The 27,644-nt window shown below is 43.9% G+C and overlaps 1 protein-coding gene across 1 annotated transcript; it reads left to right on the top strand.

Moving 5' to 3' along the window:
• Positions 1–3,937: 3,937 nt before the first annotated feature.
• Positions 3,938–15,283, top strand: LOC146182903 (uncharacterized). Its single transcript, XM_084608969.1, has 11 exons — positions 3,938–4,204; positions 7,055–7,238; positions 7,943–8,095; positions 8,152–8,220; positions 8,284–8,310; positions 8,394–8,432; positions 9,281–9,370; positions 10,239–10,444; positions 11,221–11,380; positions 14,298–14,401; positions 15,136–15,283. The coding sequence occupies exons 2-11, from the start codon at positions 7,055–7,057 to the stop codon at positions 15,172–15,174; spliced, it is 1,071 nt and encodes a 356-aa protein (XP_084465095.1). The 5' UTR covers positions 3,938–4,204; the 3' UTR covers positions 15,175–15,283.
• Positions 15,284–27,644: the final 12,361 nt, after the last annotated feature.

Genomic DNA, 27,644 nt, shown 5'->3' with positions numbered 1-27,644 from the left:
GTATCTACTAAGGCCATAACACAAACACCATCCACTAACACTTCCAGGCATGGTGCTAGCGCACAAGGAGGACACACATGGCGGGCAGGCGGACAGGACAAACGTTAGACTTACAACTGAAGTTTATTTCGGAAAAGACAGATTTAAACTTTTTTCCTCTCCTCCTTAACATGCTCGCTAGTGCCGCCTTTAGTTGCAGTCGTGTAAGAATTGATAAAAGCGACTTAAAAACGCCACTATTACCGAATGCACTGAGAAGATTAAATTCGATAATTCTGAAATGCAAATGGGACGAAGAGCATGAGGAATACTGTAGGAAAAGACCTTACAGAACCAAAAATAAACACAAAATAAAACATTTGTGGCGAAAGAAATATTCAAGAGGTGACGTGAAAGCTAAAACGGACATGTGTAAAGGAAGTCCGAGGTGACGTTAGATGAAGCAGACAAAACAACCATAAAAAGCTAAAAAGTACACAACGATAACCCAGCAACAATTAGATGAGACAGACAAAACAACCATGAATTGATAAAAACTACACCGCGACAACCCCCGCAGCAAAACGAGTAGGAGCTCCAACACAAGTAAAGAACCACAAAACCCTTGGCGCAAGCCCAGGCACAAGCCTTAGGGCAGAGGAAGGAGTGATGGTAGAAAACAATTTGCCCGCCAGATAGTACCAAGGGCCACGAAGAATAATCAGCTACTGGTGATGGAAAACCTTCATAATATTTGATAGCCACCATACCTTTCTAGATATTCCCAATCTTTATTACTAAGCGCGACAGAGGGCTTACTTACGCGTTCATCTCCTGCCTGTTTTATATAGAGGACCTCAAGGATTTCCCTGCTCTCCCTGGTAATCATCTTCCCTATGGCTGCGGTCTCCTCCCGTTTTGGAGTACAGTCTGGTTGGTGAAGGCACTTTTTGCAATGTTCGGCCATCCATCGCAACGCCTGAAACCTTTAGCTGGTGCTCCTGCAATCTTTCGTTAAGGCAACGGCCTGTTTGTCAGAGTTAGCGTTTGCCGCAGGGCTGGGGAATGCTGTAAACCACACCCTTTGACATTTCACGGCTTTTCTATGATGTTTCTTAGTGCAGGCATTGTTCTTCATGCCGTCGTTTACGATCCTGCAAAGCCTGCTCAACTTCATCGGTGCTGTTAAAACAACCGAGATGCCGTTTTTTCCCCGACTTTTTTGAGGCTGTGTGACCCGCCGTACTGCATGGCTACCCTCCGGCTGTTAGGCTTGCTCTTGCCAGGTTCTTTGGGGCGAACACCCTTATAGACCTCTTTTACGAGGCCCTCGGCTACGGACGCTACGACTTCTATCGGATAGCCCGATTTCCTCATCCGTGCCACCTGCTCTCTGAGACTGTCAAGAATCACGTGAGGACGAGACTTGCAGATAGCACCTCGCATGCAGTTCAGCACGATGCTTCTTTTCACCAACTTAGAATGAGCCGAATTATAGGGTAAAATTTCTTTTTTAGATCGGGGCCGATACTTCCAGCACAGGTGAGACTCACCAAGAATTAGACACATATCCAGGGACTGCAGGCAGTTATTGCTAGGAAGCTCATGCGTAAATCTCAGCCCCTTCGCGTCTTTTCGAAACAGATTAATAACACATTCCACTGCTTCCATTTCAATTTGAACTTGGGTAGAGCTGTACAACACAATCAAATCAACAACGTACCGAAATACCTTAATGAAGTTCAGCATACTTTCATTTTCCAAATACGTTGCAATGCGTTTGTCACACTGAGCTAGAAAAATTTCACTCAGAAGAGGAGCTATACAAGAACCAATGCACACTCCATCATTCTGCACGTACCTATCGTCATTAAAGCACGCATAAGTGAACTCGAGGTAACACTTTAACAGAGCCACAAAGTTGTAAACTGAAACACCCGAGGCATTCTGAAATTTTAATAGGTCCGACTCCTCTATTATTTCCCGCACAGCCCACAACAACTGATCCTGAGGAAGAGAGTAAAACAACTCCTCTACGTCAATAGAAAAGGCGGAAATTCATTTGTTAGGACAGCTCCCACTGCTGCGAAACTCGATCACGCCCCGCGAATTCCTGACATGAAAGGGCTTGTCAACACAGAGGACGCTCAAATGTTTTGCAAAAATCGCGACAAAACACCTTGCCAGGATCCTTTCTCTGACACGATTGCCCTCAAAGGAATATCTTGCTTATGCGTTAAATATGTTGGCAGAAGCACAATTTGTTCTGCTTATTAATTTCCAATGCTGACATTAAATTATTTTGGTCTGGTTTGCATAGGTGATGTGCATATTGACCATGTTCCGTGTATTGTCATGTAACATTTAGTTCTTTTGTTCATTTACGTAAAAATATATAATTTTAATAATTACAGTGTACTTGAGGAAGCAACACTTGTTTATATTTTGTACTTATCTTTGGAGCAATGATACGATGGTTGTACCTGTTCAAAAGCCAACTTGTAAGGAGCCTGGAGCAAAGCCAAGCCGTTGTCACGACTTTTAGTCCTCTCTCCTTCTCTTGAAGGAAATAAGGAATTGATTGATTGCTTGATTGACATACGTAGCGAGAGGTATGTTTCCATGGCTTAGCTTAGCTAAGCCACTGCCAATTATTACCCGTATCAAGTGTGCCGCAAGCTCCATCGGCAGTGTAGAGGAAGATGCATAAGGGGAAGTTTTATTTCCACCAAACAATTTTTACAAACATACAAAAACTAGAGGGCTTAGCTCTGCTATGACTGGGTATACGTGCCTCGGGATCAAAGGAAGTTAATTTCTCCAGTCTTCTGCGCCGTTCGCCAGCAGCTAAACTCCCCTTGGCTTCCAAGTCGAGCCCATTTAAGTTCACCGGCCTTCTATAATTCCTTTACAGGAAAGGGAAGGCGCAGCATCTGTCACTCATGGACGGCAAGAAGTGCCGCCCGACGGGGTTGAAGCGCACTCGTTCCCGCTTGGTCCTCATAACCCAGCTAACCAGATTCCTCCCCTGGATATCCCTGCAAAGTCCAAAATGTCCTGGAGAAAACTAACATCTATTGCATATCTACCATAGGTGCTTTTGGTGTGTTTTATCGCCGAGGATGTGCTGCGCACGTCTATAGTTTAATGATTCGGTACGGCTATAGTACGTCTAAAAGTTAGTGCGATATATGTGCATTGGACGGTTACATGGTGTGTGTGACAACTCTGCAGTATTTCTGCGCATCGGAGTCAATAAACATTGGCTGTGGTGTTTTTTGTTTTTAAGCAGTTCTGCATGAAGCTAATTTATACGATTGCAATAACATGAGCGACTTCCTGCAAATTAATTATTGCCATCAGATAGCTGTAATAAATTATTGGCAAATAAATTAAAATGTCATTAAGCACCCGGATTTTGACCATATATATACTGTGACAGGTATGGCGACTTAACTTTTGTGATTGACCGTGATATGTATTACTTCTAGTCTACGTTGCCCCAAAAGTAGCGAGCGGTCATACGTGGCACAATATTCGGCTGAGCATTACTTTTGAAGTTCGCGCTTTATGTGAACTAGTCTTGGACTAGGCTAAGCAGCGCAAATTATAAGCATCTCGCGCACTCCCACGGCCGTTCCGCTCCTGCGCAGGAGCTGCAAAACTTCGGAAACCTTACTTTTTAAATATTCACCGATTTTCCGCGCAAAACCTACGGACAATTCCTAAATAACGGCGGGAATGTTTTTTTTTTGTTACTTTCTAACAACTTTTTGTCTTTGTTTTTTTTTCTCGTTTTAAGTTCTCGAATGCCGGTAGTTTATAGTAACGACGGTAACGATGCCGGCACCGCTTGCCGCACTTAATGCGCACAAACAGTCGGAGCAGTTTTGTTTCGGTTTCATTCTTTTGAAACATTTTAGAAAGTTATTTTTTTAATATAAAAGTAAAATAAAGTATTATACAATAGTTTTCCTATAAGAAAAATTACTGAAAAGTGCTGACATAAACATTTGTAATTTTTTTACATGCGAATTATCCCACTAGGTGGCTAACAAGACTAACGGCTAAGCGGCTTGTTCATGCTTGCTGCCAATTTCCCGCGCATCCAAGTCCAAGGCTCAGCTACCTCAGCGCATTTCTCGTGCCTTCTCCTCTCTTCTGGCCTCTGGCGTGGCTTTGTCCATTTTTCCAAGGTCTAACGGCTCTTCGCACTCAAAGGAGAGTACGTATTTTCTGAGAATCTGCATTGGAGTGCCATTTTGCATGTCAATTGGCGGATTCGCATGCTTGGTGCATGAGCTGTGCAGTTATGGTGGCTAGGTGCAGTCCAGCGCTCATCGCGTTTTTCACTAGTGGTCGAATGTCATTCGTCTGCCAGTAAATATGTATACATTGAGCATGCTGTCTCTGTAGATGTGAGTTCGAAATAGTAGAACCATTTCATTTTTTGTATACAGGTATAGTGGTATAGTTCGTTTGTTGTTGTTTTCATTTCTTTTTCCCGCCATGCCGAAATGCAAGCCGAATGTTCGGAAAAGGGCTCGGACAGAAGTAAACGCGTGTTTTGAAGTTTCAGTTCACTCAAAAAATTTGTGTTCACTTTCGGGACCAACTAACCCAATTGAACAGGACTCTGTGGAAGTTGCGGCGGAAGTTTCTCCTGGTAAAATGTCGCACTCATTAGGTGTTTCCAGTGAAACGATCTACTCATCTGAAGCAGGTACTTCTGGTGAAAGCTTGAGCGTCACGAACTGCGGTAGCGGCGTATTTTCCTCTCAGTCTGTCGGACTTCAGACTTCAGGATTGTCATACGAGAGCGATGACAATTCCAGTAGTGACAGCAACGTATCTGGACCCGAGTTACTTGCTAGTGAAAACGACGGCGGATTGATGTCTAGCGGGTTGAGTGGAGCGGCCGGGAAAGTTTGTGAGCGAATTGTAGAATGCATCAACAGTGGCTCTGACCTTGTGGCAGGTTTAGCAAGGTGGGCGGTGGAGGAAAACATATCGCATCAATCTTTGAACTCACTTCTGGCTTTGTTAAAAATGCACGGTTGCTTTTCAGACCTACCGAAGGATGCTCGCACGCTACTTAAGACACCGAGGACTCAGCATGTAGCTAATGTTAAAGAGGTGCCCCCTGGACATTACTGTCACTTTGGCCTAGAAAGAGGATTGATGGATGTGCTTCTCAGTGCTCCACACTTGCATGAAGTAGCCAGCCTATCATTTAATATTGATGGCTTGCCCCTCTCAAAAAGTTCGCGACAGCAGCTATGGCCAATCCAATGCTTAGTGCACTTCAGTAACTGTGACAAGCTTGGTCCATTTGTAGTTGGTGCCTACGCTGGTGGCTCAAAACCAAATGATGCTAATTTGTTCCTATCCCCTTTTGTCTTCGAGTTGGGAACGTTGATTGAGAGAGGGATTACTGTCTGCAGGCAGAGAGTTGAAGTTGAAATCAAACATTTCATCTGTGATGCTCCAGCACGCGCATTCATCTTCAAAACTAAGGGACACAGTGGCTACTCTGGTTGTCCAAAATGTGTTGTTGAGGGTGACTTCGGTGGAAAAATGTTTTATCCCACTGAACCTGCAGCACTTAGGACAGACGATTCTTTCCGCAGTCAAGCTGATGCAGAACACCATCTAGGTACATCAGTTTTGACTGAGCTTCCACTTGATTGCATTAACATGGTGCCTTTGGACCCGATGCACTTGGTGTACCTTGGTGCAATGAGGAAACTAGTTAACCTGTGGTTTTCAGGGCCATTATCTGTTCGACTTGGTCCCACAGACCGCAAAGACCTGGCAGCAAAGAGTGCAGCATTAGAAAAATGTGTTCCTAAAGAGTTTGTCAGAAAGCCAAGAACACTAGATGAAAAAGATCGCTGGAAAGCCACAGAATTTAGAATGTTGCTTCATTACACTGGACCAGTAATTCTGAAAGAAGTGCTGTCCACACCTGCTTTTTCAAATTTCTTGACATTGCATGTGGCTACCACTATTCTAAGCACACACTCTCTTTGCCGTGACTTTACGGATTATGCTGACAGCCTTCTCAGGCATTTTGTAGAAGGATTTGCAATGCTGTACGGTGCCGAAGAGGTGTCATATAACATTCATTGCTTGTTGCACCTTGCAGCGGATGCTCGTGTACATGGCACTCTAGATTCATTTTCTGCCTTTCCGTTTGAGAACAACCTTCAGTTTGTCAAAAAGCTTCTGCGCAAGCCTGGCTGTACGCTTAGCCAGCTCTATAACAGGCTGGAGGAAAGAAATGCACTTGTGAGATCATCATCAGTTCAGGGCGGAAAGAAAGATGAGTTTGTTCTTTTGGGAAGTCATGATCAAGGAGACCTTCCCCCTCAGTGCCAGTTCCCCATGTACACCAGTGTCAAGTTTGAGTCATTCACTCTAAGCTTATCTCGAGGTGACAGCTGTTGTAAAATCAAAGATGACATTATTCATATTGAGAACTTTGCTCACAGCAAGCTGGATAGAAAGCCATGTATAATTGGAAAGAAGTTTTGTTGCGTTGAGCCGTTATATCAGTATCCACTTGAGTCAACTAAACTTGGAATTGCTGTTGTCAGCAAACTGTCTCCTACGAAGTGCTGGCCTGTTGATAATGCGCAGAAACTTGTCAGGCTGACATACAAGGATAAATTTGTTGTTTTGCCCCTTTTACATGCTGCTTAAATGCGTTTTCCATCCCTATTCTCTTTCCAGTTGCGTGCTGCTTAAATTTTTTTTTCTTATGACAAAGCTAGCTATTTCACAGGGTACAGAGCATAGAACATAGCAGCTATTGCAAACTTGACCTTAGTAGTGTTCACATAATATTTTAATTGTTTATATTTTACTTGGCTGTGCAATTACATAGCTATGTGATTCGGACAGCTCGCATGTTTGGTGCATTGCAGCAGAATTTTCGCTTCCCACTATTTATGCTGTGGTATTGAAGGCCATGTCCGTCTGCGTTTTGTGATGTGTGACGTTCTGTTCAGCCTTTGGTCTTTCTGTTTGTATTTTTGTGCACATCAGATCACCATATGAAGTCATATTTCAGATGAGGTACTGCATCGTTGAATTTGTTGACGAAGAAACCATTGAGCTTGTCCCAGAAACATGGGTCGTAGGCGGGAGGTGCTTTTGGCCACCCGGCCCGGGGAACAAAATGGCACTTATAAAGAAGGCGCAGGCACCAGGCTCAGACTGGGAGACATTCCGGATTGCAGTAAAGGGGACATACGGTAAGACTTTTCATAATATCTCAAGCACTACAAGGTGAGGTTTGGGTTCCTGAGTTTAAATTAAAAAAGCATTAAATTATGCTTGATTTAAATTTTTCTGTGATTGCAATAAAAAGGTTAGTATTCATGTGCACACAGAAGCTAACTGGTTATCAAGCAATAGTTGCAATATGTCAAAGGATAGGAATAATTTATGGAAGTAAGCAGCATAGTGAGACTGCATACTGTTTGATAAAGTGCAAGGTTATAAGTCTTGAGGTATCACTTTTCTCGCGTAAACACCTTTGCATGTTTGGAGGCTTGAACTTGTAACCAAACATTGTTTACTAACTCAGTGCTCTTCAATGTCTTCACCTGCTAGAGACCTGTACTGTTATGCACGTTCCTCCATTCAGTCCAATGGCTCTCACAATTGTTCATAGTGGTTACTAAAAGGTGGCACATTCTGCCATGAATCAGTGTCTAGGTCCCATCAGTGGAGATATATCAACTCACATTTTGACAGCAATACCATGTTACATTACAGAAAAAAAGCCAATCCATGCACATGAAATATTTCCTGAAGGAAAAAAGACTGAAAATGAGTACATAAACACTTAATGAGTGTCAAATCGTCGAAAAATACAAACCGAGAAATCCAGCCTCTGGATACCAACAGACAATTTGCCAAAGCAATAGTACCCCTTTCTGTATTTTACTTACAGACAAATATGAAGACGGTCGGAGAAAGCTCAGTTTAGCGGAATACACATCTGACCTGGACTCTAATGATGAAAGAAGGAAGCGGAGAATTCCAGTTCGCTATGCTGACATCTCTCAGCCACCAACACCGCCACCAAGCTTTCCTGGGACATCAAGTAAATGCAAGCACTTTTGAGCAAAGAGCTGCAGTACTTATGACTTTTTATTACAGCTGGTGGCGTGAGCTTTTCTCAACCACCCCTACCGCCTCAAAGTTTCCCTGGAACTTCAGCAAGTCAATGTAAGCTGCTTTTTGGATGAAAAAGCCTGGTGACTGATGAATGTTTCCTTTTTCATGTTTTAGCTGCCACTATGGACCTTTCAGAAGAAGGTAATACTCAGTGGCAATGTTACATCGAATATAAATTACTTATTAGCGATGCTTATCACTTATGTCACTGCTTTCTTTTCTAGATGAAGAATGCAACATAACAACGCACGACTCCAGTTGTGGTAATTATATTTTGATATTCTTTAGATTCTATGACTGCACTAGCACCTTATTTGTCTCGGGCGGGGAAAATCAAGTGTTTTTCAAGAGCTGTGGAGCTTTTATTTAGAATGTCCAAAAAATGAAGCATATGCTTTTAAAATAAGAAACAGAAAATAAAAACGGTACCACTTATTCTCTGTTAAAAAGTAGTGGATGCTACTACAGCCTGAAATTATCGAACATTACGTCATGTAGACTAACGGTGGTGGCTCAGTTCAGGAAACCTATTGCGAAGTTCTGAATTTTATATTGGTAATGCATGCAGAAATGTAGAATTGTAATTCAAAACAAGAAAAGGCACTCCATGCATTATAGTATAGAGCAAACTTGTTACAGTACTTATATTACACGACATATAAATAGTTTGCCTAATAATGGACTATTACAATCAGTTTTAGATGAAGCTACGCCATTTCTCTTAAAAATGTCTTCTGGGCAACATATCCATAGTATTCGATGCTTCTTTTCTTATTAGTAGGACTGCTGATATGAGATGGTATACGCTTTTAGTAATTTGAAATGTGTGTGGAAATTTTGCCATTATCAAAATTTGGCTGCTACAAAATTAATTCAAATTCAGGACCCTGTATTGAGCAGCGAGGTACTTTATGCACTGAGCAAGCTCTTGCACAATTTTATGCACCTTACTTGGGGTGAAATACTTGGAGAAATGGTTTTTGACACAGTCTTGTTTGCACAAAAGCACATGCAATGGAGCTTTTTGGCCAGAGTTGCCGTAGCAGCATGAAAAAACTGTGGTTTGTAATGTTAACGTAAGTTGGTGGCACTTTTTGTATGTGTATTACAGGAAGCTTCAGCAGCAATCATGAAGCACCAGGCAGGCCTACTCCAACAGCCAAGCAGCAGAGCCGACGCCGAGAGAGGCTTTCTGAAGAAGGTAGTAGCCTTTGGAAGTGTTCCAAAATATCCAGCATCAATTATGTATATTGTCATGCTTTCTAGTGCATAACCAAAGGTATAAGAATTGCTTCTGTCACAAAAATTATGAAGTGCTCAGTAATTGCAGTGTATGTTTTTCATCATATGTTGCATGTAGCAGCATTGGGAAAAGTTTAAATCATTAGTTGAAACCTGAAATGTCTGTTATCTTTGCCCTCAAAATGCCAAGCAGCATGATAAAGTCACTCGCTGGTATGAAAGACGGGATGTTGCCTATCAACACTATGTCTATCTTCTATGCCATTTCTTACTTTCTATTACCAAGTTGCTAGCTTTTCCTGTTTCTTTTTTTTGTAAAGGGAGGAAGGAGATTGAATATAATATGGAGCTTTATTTAGGCCTAGGTGCAAATCTTTCTTAGTGTGACTTCTTTTTTGGTAGCCTTCTTGGTGTGGCTGATTTTTATACTGAACATAAATGCAAGGTGCCCGTGTACTTTGATGTCAGCCTTTGTTCCAGTCAAAATTATCTTGAACCCTCCTTTATGGCATATCCTTTACTTCCAGGATTGCTTTAGAGGGCCACATGTCATAAACCAAACATATTTGTTTAGTATGCAAATCCTGTGTTCATTTCTTTCACTTTGCCTATTTTTGCTTCCTTGTGCTAAGATTTGCAGGCTACAAAAAGTGACCATCTAATTGGACTGACAGCGTTTTTATCTTTACAGTCTGGTTAAAGGGCTAATGTCTCTCAGTTCGTGCATACTAGTTTCATTTAAGCCAAAACTTTTAGTTCTTAGTTTAGCAGAAGTCTTTATCTGGCTCATAGTTTCGTTTCAGTAAAAAGCCCTTTTTGTTTTACAGAATTTCAGCGAGAAGTACTTACACGTCTAAGCGTACTGAGGATCATACAACAGCAGCAGGGGGAAATATTAACTGCATTAGCCTGCAGAGTCAGCAAGCAGAACAACACCGGAACCTATGAAAATGTTATCTCAGAGCAGTTTGATGATTTAAAAGACCTGCAGTGCTTTGACAGCAGCCTAACGGAAGCCAGCAGAGAAGCCCTTGTAAGTTTGCCTTTATTTTTTATTTTTGTAATCATCTATCTTTGCTCTGCCATGTGCATTTAGTCTTTATAAAAGATTCACACAAGCACTTAAGCTTATACAGCTTTTAAATTATTGTACCAGGCCTCCAAAGAGCCTGTTGTGAATTTTTTTTTATGTGTATTAGCTCTTTTCAAAGCCATTGACCAGTTTGGCTTGGCCACAGTTTCTAGTAAGGTACTGATACTTCACTTGATCTTTCGTGTAGCATAACTGTGTTTTCATTCTCAGTTTTAGTTCTTGTCGAAGATGATATGTACTTCATACCATTTTACTAAGTTTAGGGCGGATGTACAGCCTCGTTTGCCTTAAAGGTAGATATAATATATATATATATATATATATACATATTCTGATGTTTCTTTTTTTGTGAATTGTATCTGCAGGTGTTACAGCACCGGAAGTCCTGATGTTGCTAAAATTCTCAACTGCTGTGGTGCTGTAGTTATGATGCTTAGCTACCGATCCCAAAGTCACTGGGCAAAACCCGGCTTTGATGACTGAATTTTTTGCACAAAATATCTTGTCCTTAACTATGAATGACAACGGTTTCAGCATGCATTAACTAGTAATTCACGCTGCGGCTATCTACTGCTTTGTACTTTTTTCCAGGTAATGTTCCAACTGGACTTTCATCCAAATGTTAAGGTGTTCTTGCTTTTTTTATGTTGCGTGCACTTTTGCTCCTGACAAAATTTTGTTTTTTGTTCAAAACAATTTTTATTCAAACTTCATAGGTTCACCAGTTCTCCAGCATAGGAGGAACAAATGCGGAATCATGCACGAGGAGGATCCTGCGGACCATTATGACTGACAAGCTAGCGGCATCATTTTCCTGGCATGGAAAGAAAGGAAAGCAGCCCTTCAGCTGCCTCACTGTGTCCAAGTGCATTGTTGGTAAGTCAAGCCAAGAATCTCAATGTCAAGCAAAAATTTTATAGATCTCCTTCACTCCGGATTTGTCATGAAGGTGCATGCAGTGGCGCTGTCATTGTCAGTAACTTTCGTGTGGTTGGCAAAACATTTCAGACGCTTTTGCCTACCGTGATTGCGGGGCGGTTTGCTGGTTCGGTGCTGCCGAAAAAAAAAAAACACCATGCCGACTAGTTGCCTTGCCGTGGCATGTGCCACAAGGTACAGAAAGAGAAGTTTAGTAAGCATCCATAAGTTTCTTGTCAACAAAGGTCATCGTAAACAGCGGGTTGCCTTCACAGCGGCTAATTCTGAATGTGAGTCATGGGGTTCAGCACCGCCGATCGACATATAGACTCGTAGCCGGTGGCCAGGATTGAACTGGGTCGCCCTAGGTACGGAACCACTGCAACTGCTGCAGCTTGCAATTGTAACACAACTGAAAGCGAGAATACCCGTAATGCGAAAGCGAACGTTAATGCTAACAGCCACCCATGAACAGAGCAGATACAACAAAGACGCAGCGTGATTTCAATGAATAACGCAAGGATAGTCAAATTTGTGCGGTAAGGCGCACTGCCATTGCTACTGTTTGCTATGCTTACCTAAAAGCCGCTCGACGCTAGTGAGGGGCTGAGTGTTTACCAACGATGATCATTTACCGCTCACTGTGAAGAATAACCCGAGAGTGGCTTCCAGCGGATAGCTTTGCAACTGGTTTGCGCGCGCTGTTTACGAGCGAGAACAATCACCGTCTACTTACTCGAGTAGTTGTAAGCACCTGAAGCTTTGCAGTTCTCGACGTGTTCTGGGGGTTAATTTGCTCGGCAAAAACACCAAAAGTTAACAACGTTGCTCGTTTCTCCTGCCGGGCAGCAGCGCTTCGCTTGTGCGCCTTGAACCACTCTGTTTGTACAATATGGTACCCGGGATCGGACGCTGCACGCAGTGTATTAGGAGTTTTTCCATGTATTGCTTTTGCCCTCACTGCTTATGCCTTGTGTACACAAACTTCAGAGAATGATTGTCGAGTCGATTATTCAAAAGAAAGAGCAAGTTTTGAATTTGAATGGGAGACGAGTGTTTGGTGTTTTGCTCTCTTCCTCTACGTTTTGCCCTTTCTCTAAAAGGGGACCCGGCTCGACTTTTGTCGTGTTCATGTAAACCCCCTGAGCACATGCATGGTTAGCTCTGCCAAAAAGACTACCGCACATTACAATAACAATAACACGTTCTTGACAAGCTTGGCCACACTGCCGCTCCCATGCTTTTTGCCTACCGCGGGATTTAGACTGCAGCACCACCTCGATCACTTTGTAAACATGCGAGGTCTATGGCCGACTATGTGAGCCTGTGCTATGTTGCTATGGGCTAAGATGTGTGCATTTTCTTTTTTAATAGTAGGGCTGCAAACTAGGGTGCCTTTGCACGTATTCATGATCTGGTGATGTATTTTTAGCTATTGCGACGTTTGGCATCTTTGGCTGAGGTGTTTGTAAACACATGGTTTCAGTTACTGTTACTGCCAGAGATCTTGTGATACTACTTGGGCATATTGGCGCACACTTATTGATGTTGGCGCACACGTCTCATAGTTACAGTGAGAATTTAGTTTATGCAATGTCTTTTTGTTGTTTGTATACCATAATCGAAGATATGGCAAATGCTAGCAAGGCTGCTACGTATCATAGATTATGAAGGTTGTGTGATAATTTTTAATGACCAAGAAGAAACAGAATTTTGCACCCGGCTGTGGAGCTCTGTAGTTAAGGCAATCGGCTGCTGGTTCAAAGGACATGGGTTTTATCCCTGCCACTACATCTGCTTTTCAATACAGGTGAATAGCAAGGCACCTGTTGACTGTTCTATGTCAGTGCATGTAGAAGAGCTCTAGGTTTTTGAAATTTCTGGAGTCCTACATTCTGGAACCCCTCTTACATAGCCTAACTGTAATTGGGAAGTTAAACTCTATTAACCAAACTTAATTGCAGCTGAAAAGTTTAGAGCTCATTATTTGGCTGTTAATCATAATTTACACATTTGTCCTCGTTTTTGTTTCCTGTGTGCGTTGCATGATTTCTGCTTGTCTGCTTACTGTAGAGCTGTCCCTTATAATGTAGTGCCGTGTTCTCATTTCAGCACGGTGCCAGAAACAATTTTTTTATTTAAAAGAAAGGCTTTTGTGGCATACTTGAAAGAAACATTTAATCTGTGAGTTCATAGCTGACCAGTTACTACTGTTTTTTTTTCTTAATGTGGCAAATGAGATGAATGATGGGTAACTGGTGCTCTCCCCATGATTAAATCCCAGGCCATTATTTCTCGGAAAAAAAAAGAATTAGTGAAACATGACATGAACAGAATGAACATATTCCTCTTTACATACCTGTTCATTGCATTACTTTCTTTTTCAACTCATTACGAAATTAGGCCAGCATACCTTGCAAAAATATTTAAGAACATGCTGATATTACTTGATTTCATTCTTAGTTGCTGCACGAATGAAAGAGCCTTAAAGCAAATGAGGTATCTTGGTATGACGATGCATACCTGTTTAATATTTTAAAGAAAGCCATTTTGTAATAAGCAGCTTGTTAGCTGTAACTAGCGTTCATCAAAGATGCGAATTTCACTGTTAAATGTGTAGGTTATAGGCTGCTTGCACAGGCCACAACATAAGCTCAATATGTCTTGGTACTAAGCCTGCGTGACTACCATAAGAGTCTGCGAGAAGATGGTAACTCACATGAAAATGTCGCTTGTTTTTTGATGGGTCACCACTTGTAACATGGAAACCTATGTTGGAATTAATGCCAGCTTCAACGCGTTGCTAACTTTGATATTTTGTTGAAATAGACAAAACCCGTAGGCACATTTTCTCTTATTTTTTTTTTTTTTTCAGATGCTGTTAAAGCAGTGTTTAACTGCAGCGACTTCACGGCAGAAACTGCCATTAAAGACTGGTTGCGCCACGCTCCTGCAAGGCACAGGGACAGCTCAGGAAAGGTGGGTTCAGTGAGCTTTTGGGTATTCATCAGTTCCTTATGTGCACATAAATAACTGGAACTTAGCTGTGTGCTGTTTTAAAATGAGCTACAAAATAGATTCCTGTGGTTTAAACTCTAACTTCAAGGAATTGGACAAGTACACATTAACAGATAAGGAAAAAGTGCCATCGTTGCACTGCACTAACATACAGGATGCAAGCCCGCTGGGTGGCGCAGTCGTTGCAGCGCTCAACTACTGTTCCCAAGGATGCGGGATTGAATCCCGACCTCAGCGGCAGCTTTTCGATGGAGGCGAAAAGTACGGCACCCGTGTGCTGTGCAATGTCAGTGCACGTTAAAGAACCCCAGGTGGTGGAAATCACTCTGGAGCCCTCAACTATAACATCTCATATCTTGAGCCACTTTGGGACGTTATACACCCACAAACCAAATAATCTTCCTTAATTTTATCTTCTACCTTGATACGTGAGCATTTTTTGCACTTCTTGCTTGTCTTTGAGTGCTAAAGTACTCGCAACTCACATGACAGCCTACTTATTTAAAGTTGCGTGTTTATTACTGTAAAAATTCGGTTGTGCTGAGAGGACACAATGAATGATCCTTCAATAGCCCTAATTAAATACTGAAAGAAGCTTAAAGGTACCCCTGTAGGCTTTTATTGCACCCTCAAAGCACTCAATTAGCTTGCTTGGACCCACAATTAAAATACTAAAATACATTTTGTTTATTTAGCTTGCTCACACCGGCACCCAACAAGTTCGTCCCAAGTGAGAGTTCTTCAGGCACAGGCTAGCACCCAACCAGTTGGCCCCAAGGGAGAGGAGTTCTTCAGCCCAGGCCACTATTCTGTGCACGCAAGCATGCCGTGTGTGAGCTCACATCATAAGCACTGTCGTGACGCTGGGGCTATGTCGACCCGGCCTTCACTTGGTAGCGTGCAGAGACTCGGGGTTGAAGAAGGACTGAATCTTCGAAGTTGGTAAAATATGTACAAGCAGGTTTACTGGCACTTTGAGAAAACGTATTTACAAGAATATTTACATGAAAAAGAAGGGTACATCAGCAAAATGACAAGCGTTCAGAGTTCATAGCGAGAAGCGACTGGATGAGCCGTTTACCCAGGGCCCAGAGCGACATTTCGTGCTCTGCAGCGTCCTTAAAACCCCCTATGTCCAGCCCCTCTCTGAAGCTGCTGACCAACCAAATCCAGGGCACGCCCCTCAGGTATCGGCATCCAATCGAACACATCACTGCACTGATGGTCTGAAGCACTGACTGGTCCGGCATTCATTCGTTGGGCGTGATCACTTGTTGGCGGGAAAAGCTTGGGAACGGCGAGGAGAGGAGGTACATTTCTATTCTTCAGCAAAGAAACCACAGGCTGGTTCTGACAAGTGGTTTTACTTCTCAGAAACCCGAGTGCACGTGGCGCCGCATCCGCTCCCAGCATTGTCCGTTTTCGACAATTGCAAATCTTTCCTGCATTCCTGGGAAATCACTTAATGGCTGTATGCGTCATGCTCCTTTCTTGTCCTGCACGTCAGGGGACATGTCACTCTGTCGTCTCCTTTGAAAAGTAGACATTCCTCACTGGACGATAGCCCTTCTCGACTGGAAGGGTGAACAAAAGCACTTCCTGCTATTTCCCGCAGGGGGACGTTTCTTTGTGTTTTTCCAGACGTTCTCTTGACAGGGTCAATTTGGCATTTGCAGGTTGTCCACAAAGCAAAACAGGCTTACAAAACAGGATTCCTGGAAACAGGCTCACTTAGAGCCATTGGACCATCACCACATATTCACAATACTTTTCCATGCCCACAGGCGAACAATAGAGCGCGCAAATGCGGATGCACGGTCGTAACAGCCTCCTCCCCCGCCAGAAGAGTCTCGGAGGGCAGCAGTCCCAGCTGCTGCATGAAGAGACGACTTAATGGCCTGCACGTGAACGCTTGAAGCTCGCTGTTGCTTGTCGCGTTGTCTCGATTGTTGTAGGCCAAATTGCTCGAGCTGTCTGAAACTCAACCACATGTCGAAGCAAGCACTCGGCTCCCGTCTGAAGAGACCAGGTTAAAAGAAAACTGCCATTGTTGTTCGAGAAAAGCCCACTCTCAAGACGTTCAGGACCCACGTATTCCTAGAAAACCAAACGTGCTGCTTTACATAGCCACACATATACAAGCGCACGAAAAAAAAAAACCTGATTATCAATTTGGATACATGGTGAGGAACATCTCGGACCGCTTAGAAAGAGCGGCTAAGCGCGTCCGCATTCCCATTTAACTTCCCCTTTTTGTATCTTATTTCAAAATTGTACTGCTGTAAAATCAAGCTCCACCTAAGAAGGCGACTGTTCTTCGATGTCGCAGTTTGCAGCCAAGCCAGGGGACAATGGTCCGTCTCTACGGTGAATTTGGCCCCTCCAAGATAGCACTGCAATTTTTGAATGGCCCATACAATGCAAGCGCATTCTTTCTCTGACGCGCAATAAGCCCTCTCTCTAGTACTCAGTTTTCTGCTCAAGTAGAGCACGGGGTGCTCATTACCGTCGTCATCTCTCTGGCAGAGAACAGCACCTAACCCTCGATCACTGGCATCACACTGGACCGTGAATTCTCGGCCATAGTCTGGAGCTCGCAATACCGGACGGCTAATCAGCACAGCCTTCAGGTTTACGAAGGAGGCTTCCTTTTGTTCGTCCCAGACTACATTTGTCGGTTCTGTCTTGCGGAGAGCGTCGGTCAGAGGGCTAGCCAAAGCTGAATAGTTAGGGATGTAGTGATTGTAGTACCCAGTCAGACCTAGGAATGCTCGAATTTCCGTCTTCGTGCTCGGCCGCGGATAGTCTGCTACCGCAGAAATCTTAATCTCGCTGGGTTTCCTGAAACCCTGACCTACATTGTGACCCAAGTAGTCCACGGTCGCCCTTGCCAGGCAACATTTCTCGGCCTTTACGGTTAGTCCAGCTTGACGCAAAAGGCTCAGTACAGCTCTTAGATGTACCATATGGTCCGCCCATGAGTCGGAAAAAACCGCAATGTCATCTAAGTAAGGCACTGCGAATGTTTCACACCCCTTTAAAACCCTATCCATGAGTCGGGAAAAACAAAATGGAGCATTTTTGAGCCCGAAACTCATCATTGTTGGCTGGTAGCTGCCCGTCGGAGTGACGAAAGCCGCGTATCTGCTGGCGCGTTCAGTGAGCGGTACTTGCCAGTATCCTCGAGTAAGGTCCAGCGTAGTCACATATGCCGCTCTACTGACCTGTTCTACTCTCTCCTCAATATTCGGAATAGGATACACTTGATCCCTGGTGAGAGAATTTAGCTTTCGGTAGTCTACCACAGGCCTAGGGTCTTTACCTGGAGCTTCTACTAAGATCATAGGCGAAGCATAATCGCTTTCCGAGGGTTTTATTACTCCCAATTCCAGCATGCGAGTTACTTCCCTATCCAGAATTTCTCTTTGCCTTGGAGAAAATCGGTAGCACCTTGATCGCACTGGCACGTCTGAAGTCAGCTCAATATCGTGCTCAGTCAAATCAGTTCTGCCTGGCCTGTCCACGAAGCAGGCCTCAAACTCTGTTATTATCTCGCCCAGATCGGACAGCTGGGATTTCTTTAGTTCTCCTCTCTGCTCCGTCTTTTTGAGAAGCTCCTGAGCGTTGCTTCCTTTTCCGCTGAGGCAAATCAAGTTGTCCCCCATCTCCTCGGGAAGGTTTAACGTTAGATTTACCACGGCTTCCCTCTGCACATAAGGCTTCATAAGATTGCAATGATAAATGCGCACTTCTTTACGCCTACCGGGAATTTTCACTGCGTAGTTAGTGTTAGAAAGCTTTGCAACGACTTCAGCCGGTCCTTCCCACTGTACTTCGAGCTTATTCTGCCTTGAACTTCTCAGCAACATCACCTGGTCCCCGATACAAAACGTCCTTTGACGGGCTGTCTTATCATAGTACACCTTGGAACGAGCCTGGGCTGACTTCATGCTGGCCTCAACGAGTTCCTTAGTGTTATGTAAGCGATTCAAGAGGTTCAGAATGAATTCTACTACTGTTGGGTCTTCTCCGCGCCCCTCCCAGGCTTCGCGCACCATTCGCAAAGGTGAGCGCAGTGACCTTCCGTACACTAACTCGGCTGGGCTAAATCCAGTGGATTCGTGCGGCACTGACCGCAAAGCGAAAAGCGCTGCAGGCAGGCAGGTATCCCATTCGCGCTTGTTTTCATAGCACAGTCCCCTCAGGACTCGTTTGAGAACAGAGTGCCATCTTTCTACGCTGTTGCTCTGCGGATGATGGATCGAGCTATGCACTACCTTAATGCCGCATCGCTCGAGAAATGAGGTGGTGAGGACACTCGTGAAAACGCTACCCTGATCACTTTGGACCTCGGAAGGGAATCCAACTCGTGCAAACACTGACAGCAGCGAATCCACTACACTCTCGGACGTCACCTCGCGCAGCGGAACAGCCTCTGGAAACTTTGTGGCTGGGCATAACATAGTGAGGATATAACGGTACCCTGACTCTGTCACAGGAAGTGGCCCAACTACATCTATTACTAACCGGTGAAACGGCTCGGTAATGATTGGTACTAACACCATCGGCGCTTTCCACTTATCTTGCGCCTTTCCAACCCGCTGGCACGTGTCGCATGACCGTACAAAATTTTCCGTGTCCTTAAAACATCCAGGCCAATAGTATTCTTGCAACAGCCTCTGCTTTGTTTTCTTTATTCCAAGGTGACATGACCACGAGCTGCCATGGGAAAGTCGCAGTAAGTCTCCGCGGTACTTTTGGGGAACAACTAATTGGTCCCGCTCTACTCCGCGCTTATCCTTGAATAAGCGATACAGCACTCCCTTTCTCATCTCGAAAGAAATATTGTTTGCTGTCTTAGTGGCGCGGTGGCGCTCCCTTATCTCCTGTATCTTGGGATCATTGGCTTGCTCTATAGCTAAGTCCTCTCGGGTTCCACTTAAAAGTCTCGTGAGATTACTAGACACTGGCGGCAAGAGGTTACTCTCAAGAACGTCCTCATTCCGCGTCTCATCAAGCTCACTTTCAAGTTGACATATCTGAGATGCCTCGCTCTCAAAGTTTTCTGACCTGCTATCTTCCACATCGACCACTGTTTTAACTGCCGTTTCTTCCGCTGTGGAATTTTCTGGTATGAGCAGTGTAGCTAGTTCTCGCGCCCTTGAACGTGTTAAGGCTTGCACAACTCTGTCTCCGAACAGGATGCCCCTCTTTCGCAGTAGCATGTCCGATTTGTTGGAGAACAAATACGGATAGCACTTAGGAAGCTTTCCTGAAACGGCAGCCTCGGTTGTTAATTCGCCGAAAGGGCCCTCGATGACCACGTTCGCGATCGGCAAGCACACACTCTGTTCCTCAACTACCTGTCGGATCCATGCACACTGTCCTGTATAGTCGGAAGGCGATACATACGCCGGATGGACAACATCCATCGTTGCGGCCGAATCGCGCAGTACCTTGCAAGGCTTCCCGTTGACTACTAGGTCATGCAGGTAGGGTTCTAAAAGCTGCATATTTTCATCGCAGTCCCTGACATACGAGAAAGCAATCTTTTCTTTCCGGCAGTTGACGGCAATGTGACCCTGCTCATTACACCTAAAGCATGTGAGCGGCTTCCTAGCCTCAAGCTTATTCTTTGTGTTCTGCACGTTGGTCACTTCCCCACTTTTCTCACTGCCGTCCTTTCTAGGGAATTTGCCTGAAGAAACCTTCATTTCTTCGTTTCCAACTCTAGCAAAGTGCCTTTCCTGACGGTTTTTCACACTGAACTTGGGATTGCGGGGCCTATCCACTGCTGGGTTGCTGAATTGTCGGCGCGAAGCATACTCCTCAATAAGTTCGGCAGCTTCAGTTGCCGACTTAATTTCGCCTCGGTCCTGTAGCCAATTTCTTTCTTTTTCTGGGAGGCAGTTATAAAACTGCTCCAAAAGAATTCGCTCGACTACAGCGCCCCTATCACTGTAGGAATCTGTGCTCTTTAGCCACTCGCCCAAATTTACTCTTAAATTGTACAGGAATTCAGGGTAACTCTCGTCCCTGGACTTAGTAGCGTTCCGAAAACGTTGTCTGAACGCCTCGGCGCTAAGCCTATACTTTCTCAGAAGGCAAGCTTTGACCTTCTCGTAGTTGTCCGCGTCCTCCTTGCTTAGCCGCGCGACAACCTCCGCTGCCTCGCTGGGCAGAACCGTCAATAATCTCTGAGACCAAGTGTCTCGCTGGAAGGACAGTTTTTCGCAGGTTCGCTCAAAGTTAGCCAGATACAGACCGATATCCCCTGTTATCACATATGGCTGCATGTACTTTGACATCTTGAAATCTGCCTCCTTGTTGAGATGAGGTACCGCTAGCTGGGGACAATCGCCCGACCTCTTGCTCAACTCTAGTTCTAATTTCCGGAGCTCAATTTCTTGGTCCAGCTTTTTTGCTTCTCTTTCAAGCTTCTCACGTTCGTGCTCCCTTTCCTCTTTTTCCCTCTCAAGTTCACGCTCCCTTTCCTCTTTTTCCCTCTGACGTTCGCGCTCCCTTTCCTCTTTTTCCCTCTGACGTTCGCGCTCCCTTTCCTCTTTTTCCCTCTGACGTTCGCGCTCCCTTTCCTCTTTTTCCCTCTCAAGTTCACGCTCACGCCTCATTTCCTCTTTTTCCCGCTCTTTCTGCTGTCTGAGCTGCTCCTCCTTTTTTTGGGCGATGAGGTTCCATGCTTCACTGAGCTCCTCATCATCGGCTCCCAAATCTGTGATTGCCTTTATAATCAAAGGTTTTCGTGCCAAACCTCTTGTATCAATTCCCAATTCCTCACACAATTGCAACAGTTCCGGTTTCTGCAGCTTTTGTAGGTCCATGATCGCTCCGAGTGTCGGCTACTTCCAAAACAACAGTGCAAACTACCAAACCTAAAGGCGTTTCAACACTTTTTACCAGTTCTAAAATCTAACCCTGTTCTAGAACCTGGTCCACATCAGAAGAAAAGCCAAGCACTCACCCACACATGCGATCGATGTTCCGAGCTGCTCTCTTGTTGGCCGATTGTTGCGCCTGCTTGTTGCTTGAGATGCCACCTCCGATCACCAGATGTTGTGGCTTGTAGATTCTGATCCACCTCGAATCACCAGATGTTGTAGCTTGTAGATCCAGATCCCACCTCCAGTCATCAGATGTTGTGGCTTGTAGATTCAGATCCCAACGCTGGACACCAGTTGTCGTGACGCTGGGGCTATGTCGACCCGGCCTTCACTTGGTAGCGTGCAGAGACTCGGGGTTGAAGAAGGACTGAATCTTCGAAGTTGGTAAAATATGTACAAGCAGGTTTACTGGCACTTTGAGAAAACGTATTTACAAGAATATTTACATGAAAAAGAAGGGTACATCAGCAAAATGACAAGCGTTCAGAGTTCATAGCGAGAAGCGACTGGATGAGCCGTTTACCCAGGGCCCAGAGCGACATTTCGTGCTCTGCAGCGTCCTTAAAACCCCCTATGTCCAGCCCCTCTCTGAAGATGCTGACCAACCAAATCCAGGGCACGCCCCTCAGGTATCGGCATCCAATCGAACACATCACTGCACTGATGGTCTGAAGCACTGACTGGTCCGGCATTCATTCGTTGGGCGTGATCACTTGTTGGCGGGAAAAGCTTGGGAACGGCGAGGAGAGGAGGTACATTTCTATTCTTCAGCAAAGAAACCACAGGCTGGTTCTGACAAGTGGTTTTACTTCTCAGAAACCCGAGTGCACGTGGCGCCGCATCCGCTCCCAGCATTGTCCGTTTTCGACAATTGCAAATCTTTCCTGCATTCCTGGGAAATCACTTAATGGCTGTATGCGTCATGCTCCTTTCTTGTCCTGCACGTCAGGGGACATGTCACTCTGTCGTCTCCTTTGAAAAGTAGACATTCCTCACTGGACGATAGCCCTTCTCGACTGGAAGGGTGAACAAAAGCACTTCCTGCTATTTCCCGCAGGGGGACGTTTCTTTGTGTTTTTCCAGACGTTCTCTTGACAGGGTCAATTTGGCATTTGCAGGTTGTCCACAAAGCAAAACAGGCTTACAAAACAGGATTCCTGGAAACAGGCTCACTTAGAGCCATTGGACCATCACCACATATTCACAATACTTTTCCATGCCCACAGGCGAACAATAGAGCGCGCAAATGCGGATGCACGGTCGTAACAGCACTCTGGACATCTGAGAGAGAGACTCTCTATATGTATGTTCTAGGTGTCTGAAATTGGCTTCAGCAATGCTGGGACGCTTTTGTTGCATATTAATTTCATGTTTTTAATTTCTTTTATTGTGTATGAAAAAAGCGCATACTTCAGAACTATGATTTAAAATTTATTTCAGTGTAAAAATGATGTCTTTATTTTTGTCTGATCTCTTGTGGACTCTTAAAGACTGCAGGGTATTTTATTTTGCCTTTAATGTATGAGTTTTATGTTTTCAAATTTTTTACTCGGGCCTTCATTTTGTCTTAAGGTGTAGACCATTTTGTGTAACAGCTCTTTTCCTTGGATGTCTCTTTTTTGCCTTTTTTTTGTATCTTATTTGAGCTCTTTTAATGTTTTAAATTTTGTTCTTAGGGCTTTAGTTTTGGTTTAGAGGTACAGACCATTTTTGTAACAGCTTTTTTCCTTGGATGTCGTTTTTTGCCTCGTTTAATGTTTTTTTTTTTTTTCACTTTTTTACTCAGGCCTTTAGTTAGTTTTGTCTTACAGGTGCAGCCTATGTTATGTAGTAGCTTTTTCTCTGGAATGTCACTTTTTTGCCTTTCTTTAATATTTTATTTGAGTTCTTTTAATGTTTTAAATTTTTTTCTTAGAGCTTTAATTTTGTTTGAGGTGCAGACTATTTTTTGTAACAGTTATTTTTTTGTTTTTTCCCAATTTTCTTTTGTGGGCTTTAGTTTTGTCTGACAGGTGCAGACCATTTTTGATAGCAGCTCGTTTCCTTGAATGCATTTTTGCCTTTTATTGTATGTTTTTTTTTTAGTGTTCTCATTTTTTGTTCTAACGGCTTTAGTTTTGTCTTCTGGTGCAGACTGTTTTGTGTAACATTACACCTTTTCCTTGATGCGTTTATCTGGTCACTCTTCTAGTCATTTCTCTAAGACATGTTTATTCCATTATTTTTGTAGCCATTTGTTTTAAAGGTCAACATTGTCAAAGTCGATTAGATACTTTCCAAATATATATGTATATTAGTTTGATTTTTAGCTTGTTTTGTTGCAAAGTTTCAATAAACAGTTCTACCCAACCTTATTGACTTCATTTTGCTGCTGGATGCCATTTTAAGCAATGTTTCAATCCATGATTAGATAGTCACCAAATTTGCCGCAGCTGTTAAACTGCCCTCCTACACACATCTGCTTGCAATGTGACATTTTTTAAGTCTGCACGATCCGATTAAAAATTTAAAGGCAGCTAAGCTCATATTTTAACTTAGGTTCATTTATAAAATATAACTGCTGACTAATTATGTGTCGCCAAAAAGCGTGCACGTTGGGATATCCCTCTTCTGTGTGTCGCTTTGAAGCAAGATCGAGCTTCCTGCCAAGATGAAAGCGTGCGTAGCTGAAACTATGCGTCTCAATGTGAGTAGTTATTGCCTGCAGATATATGGCCTTTAGTGTCGAATCAAAATACAGGTCTTTGGTGACAATAACAGCTACAGGAAGGTCAGATCTAGCGTCCTTTGGCTTAAACTGAATGTCTATAACATGTCTCAAATGTCCATGAGGAAAGTCCACGGTACGTACCAGATTACAGTTCCGGATGAGCTTCCGATGGTCCACTGCATGTTAGTATAATGTCGGGTGGACAAATCTGGATATCTACTAGACCTGTCAAAGATCCAGTGCTCTACATTTTTTAGATGTCCCAAGGATGTTTGTGGTTTGCTGGGAACTGACGGCAGGTGAGTGATGTCACATCCTTGACGTCACCCTAATTGAGTGACTTAACTATTTTACTCATTGGTACTTTGAAATTGTGCGCGCCAGTCTTGAAATGCCGTGCATCATGTGCCTCCGCGTCCAGTGAGGAGAAAGATCAAGCTGGCAACAAGCATCCTCGTCGCGGTGGAGCGTCGAAGCACAAAGGGAAGTGCCGGTGTTCGCGGCCGAGGAGGCCTGGAGGGGGTTCGGAAGCGGCTTCGCCGTCTTCCGAAAGCCAAATGGAATTGTAGGCAGAACTGTCTGTCACCATGGCGGTCTCTGAAGAGATAGTGCTTGCAACTCAATGTACGGGGTCTTAGGTCTCGCCAGAGACAGATGCAACTTCGCCGACTTTTGCACAGCAGGCGTCTAGATATTGTGGCAGTCCAAGAGACGAATATATAGAGAGAGGAGGAAACCGAGAGGGCGCTACAGCCCTTTTTGGCAGATTTTAATGTCATTGTTGCGCATGCTGTGGGCTTGTCGGCAAGGTGCTTTCTGTTTCTGCGAAATAGGCTGCTTCGTTCTGGTCTAACTTATAATAATGACGCCGAGGTCCGGTTGATATGTTGCGATATTCTACTCTTTAGGAAGCCATGGCGGATAATTAATGTTTATGCTTGCAATTGTGAATCAGCGCATAAGTTTTTTGAAAGCATAGCCAGCTTACATGACTGTGACCGACAACTTGTGCTAATGGGCGATTTCAACTGTGTTTGCAACCCCATAGATCGTTCTATTCCAGACGCACGCAGTGACAGCGGTGAAAATTTGTTCCGTGTTACAGAAGATGCGGGACTGGTTGACACAGGGATGTCCTGCCGTGCTTCAAGATCGTTCACCCACATTCAGGGGCGTTCGCACGCTCGTCTAGATCGGATATATGCATCTTGTACATTAGTTTCCCGCTGGCTTGTTTGCGAAACTATACCGGTTTCGTTTTCTGATCATTTGCATGGTAGTAGCCCGGTTCGGTGGCAATGACCATTCAAAGTTTAGGCCGCAGTGGGAACTTTGAAAGTTAAACTCATCGCTAGTAAATGACCAAGAATTTATCATTCGTGTACGCTCACAGCTCCAATCATGTTTTTCCAGAAATCATCATTGTTCGCCGCTTGCGAAATGTTCAAGCAGGAAGTACGTGCGATAGCAATTGAGCTTGACTCAGTTAGATCTTTCTACAGAAAGCATCAGGAGGAGGCACTTAATAAATCTGGTGTAACCTGTATGAACTAGAATGTGAATCCCCTGGATCATATACGGACGAAATTGCTAGTGTCAAAAGTGAATTACAGAGGCATGATGCGGAACTATACAGGGGTGCCTTAATTCGATCTCGTGTCAAGCATGCTTTGAACTGCGAACGACCGACGCGGCAAGCTTTGCTTGATGAACGTCATCATGCGACTGCAAAGCTGATTCCGGGATTATTGCGTAATGGCATATTGGTTACGAGTACGAATGAGGTTACGTCCGCATTCGTGAAATAATATTCGATGTGTTTAGTGCCACTCCCTCAGTAAAAAATTTTGACATTATCTCACGTTTCACATCCCTGGTGACCCCTTTATCAGAAGATGATTGTTGTGTAATTTGTAGCTCTTTCAAGCAGCAAGAGGTAGAAGTGGCCATTGATCAATTACCTCTCTCAAAAACGCCTGGTCATGATGGCATTTTCTCTGAATTTTACAACGCTTTTAAAACTGTTCTTGCTCCTATCCTGCGAGATGTCTTCGTGATGAGTTTGATCTAGAAGCCCTTCCCGAGACTTTTACAAAATGACACACAGTCGTAATTCCAAAGAGTACTGATGAAGAAAAATTACGCTCAGTGGAAGGCTATAGACCAATCACACTGGCAAATGTGGATTACAAGAATTTCGCCAAAATTTTATCAAATCGCCTACAGTTCGCAATGTCGGTTCTCATTGGCCCTCACCAGACGTGCGGCTTGAGGGGCCGTGAGATACAAAGTAATGTACATATTGCGCGCAGAATCCTCGAATCGCGCTCCTGCTCTCATGATTAGGTCGCTTTACTTCAGGTCGACTTCGCAAAAGCATTTGATCGAGTTTGTCATTCTTTCCTGTTTTCCTTGCTGTAACGAGCGAATGTTGGTTCGGTAGTACTGAATAACGTGAAACTTTGCTATAGAAATTGTTCGACTCGTCTAATTGTAAATGGCCTTCTATCAAGCCCCGTACCAATAACTCTTCTGTGAAGCAAGGCTGTCCGATGTCTCCGCTACTTTTTTCTCTTTACTTGGAGCCACTTTGAGTGTTTTACATAACTGTAGTATCGATGGCTTCCCTCTCCTTAGAAATGAGGTTAGAGCGCTTGTATATGCGGATGTCTTGCGTTTTTATGCACTGACAAACCAAGCACAGAAAAAGGTATATCCAGCATAGAACAAAATCGCAATGTTTCTGGTGCTCAGATAAATACACTCTAAGAGTCTCGGCCTTTTGTTTGGTTCGCGGGGCTCAACACCGCCCCTATATGTAGGAGTTGAATGGTCATGTGTGCCCCCTAAATATCTGGGCGTTCCCCAGCATGAATTTAAGTCAAGTGCAAATTACTGGAAAGAGCGCGTTCCAGTTGTCCAGCATTATGCGAATACATTAGTCAACTATCGGCTTTCAATATTCGGCCGGGTTCAGACCTTCAACATGTTTTTGGCGACAAAAATGTATTATGTGCTTCAGGTTCTCCACTGTGCTAGCCATTACATTCAGCGTTTTCACTGAATATTTGCCATGTTTATTTGGTAATCCAATTTTGAACAAATTCGACGGGATAGCCTTTTCAGACCTGTTTGTGCAGGGGGGCTCGGCTTAGTTCATCTGTATGTACGGCAGTTAGTTGCCCGTTTCTTTTTTTTTCGTGATTGTTCACATCCGATTATTAGAGCATTCCTACAAGTTAATTCCATAAATCTGCTTCGTGACAGAGGTTTCTTCAGCTTTTACTGACCGCCCACAGTTATTAGGATTTATGCAGGAAGTTTATGCTTCGGTGCAGTTTTTGACAGCACAATTCTCGAAGGAGTACTTATATTCTGTTTGGCGCAATAGTCTATACAAGGAATTGATAGCAAAGATTTTTCCGTCACCGCTGTATCGTTCTTTATAATTTGGTCTTAAGGGTTAGGACGTGTTAAAGAGGGTGCGCAAAATGCAGATTTCTCGTTGCACGAAAACATTTTTCTTTAAATTACACAGCGAAGCTCTACCTGTTAACACATGGATCCATAGGAAAAATATTTTTGTATTTTCTGT

This window comes from Amblyomma maculatum, chromosome 7 (assembly GCF_055883805.1).
Source record: "Amblyomma maculatum isolate TAMU_Amacu chromosome 7, ASM5588380v1, whole genome shotgun sequence".
NCBI lineage: Eukaryota > Metazoa > Arthropoda > Arachnida > Ixodida > Ixodidae > Amblyomma > Amblyomma maculatum.
Note: the sequence above shows the minus strand (reverse complement) of the source record. Positions and strands in the feature narration are given on the sequence as shown.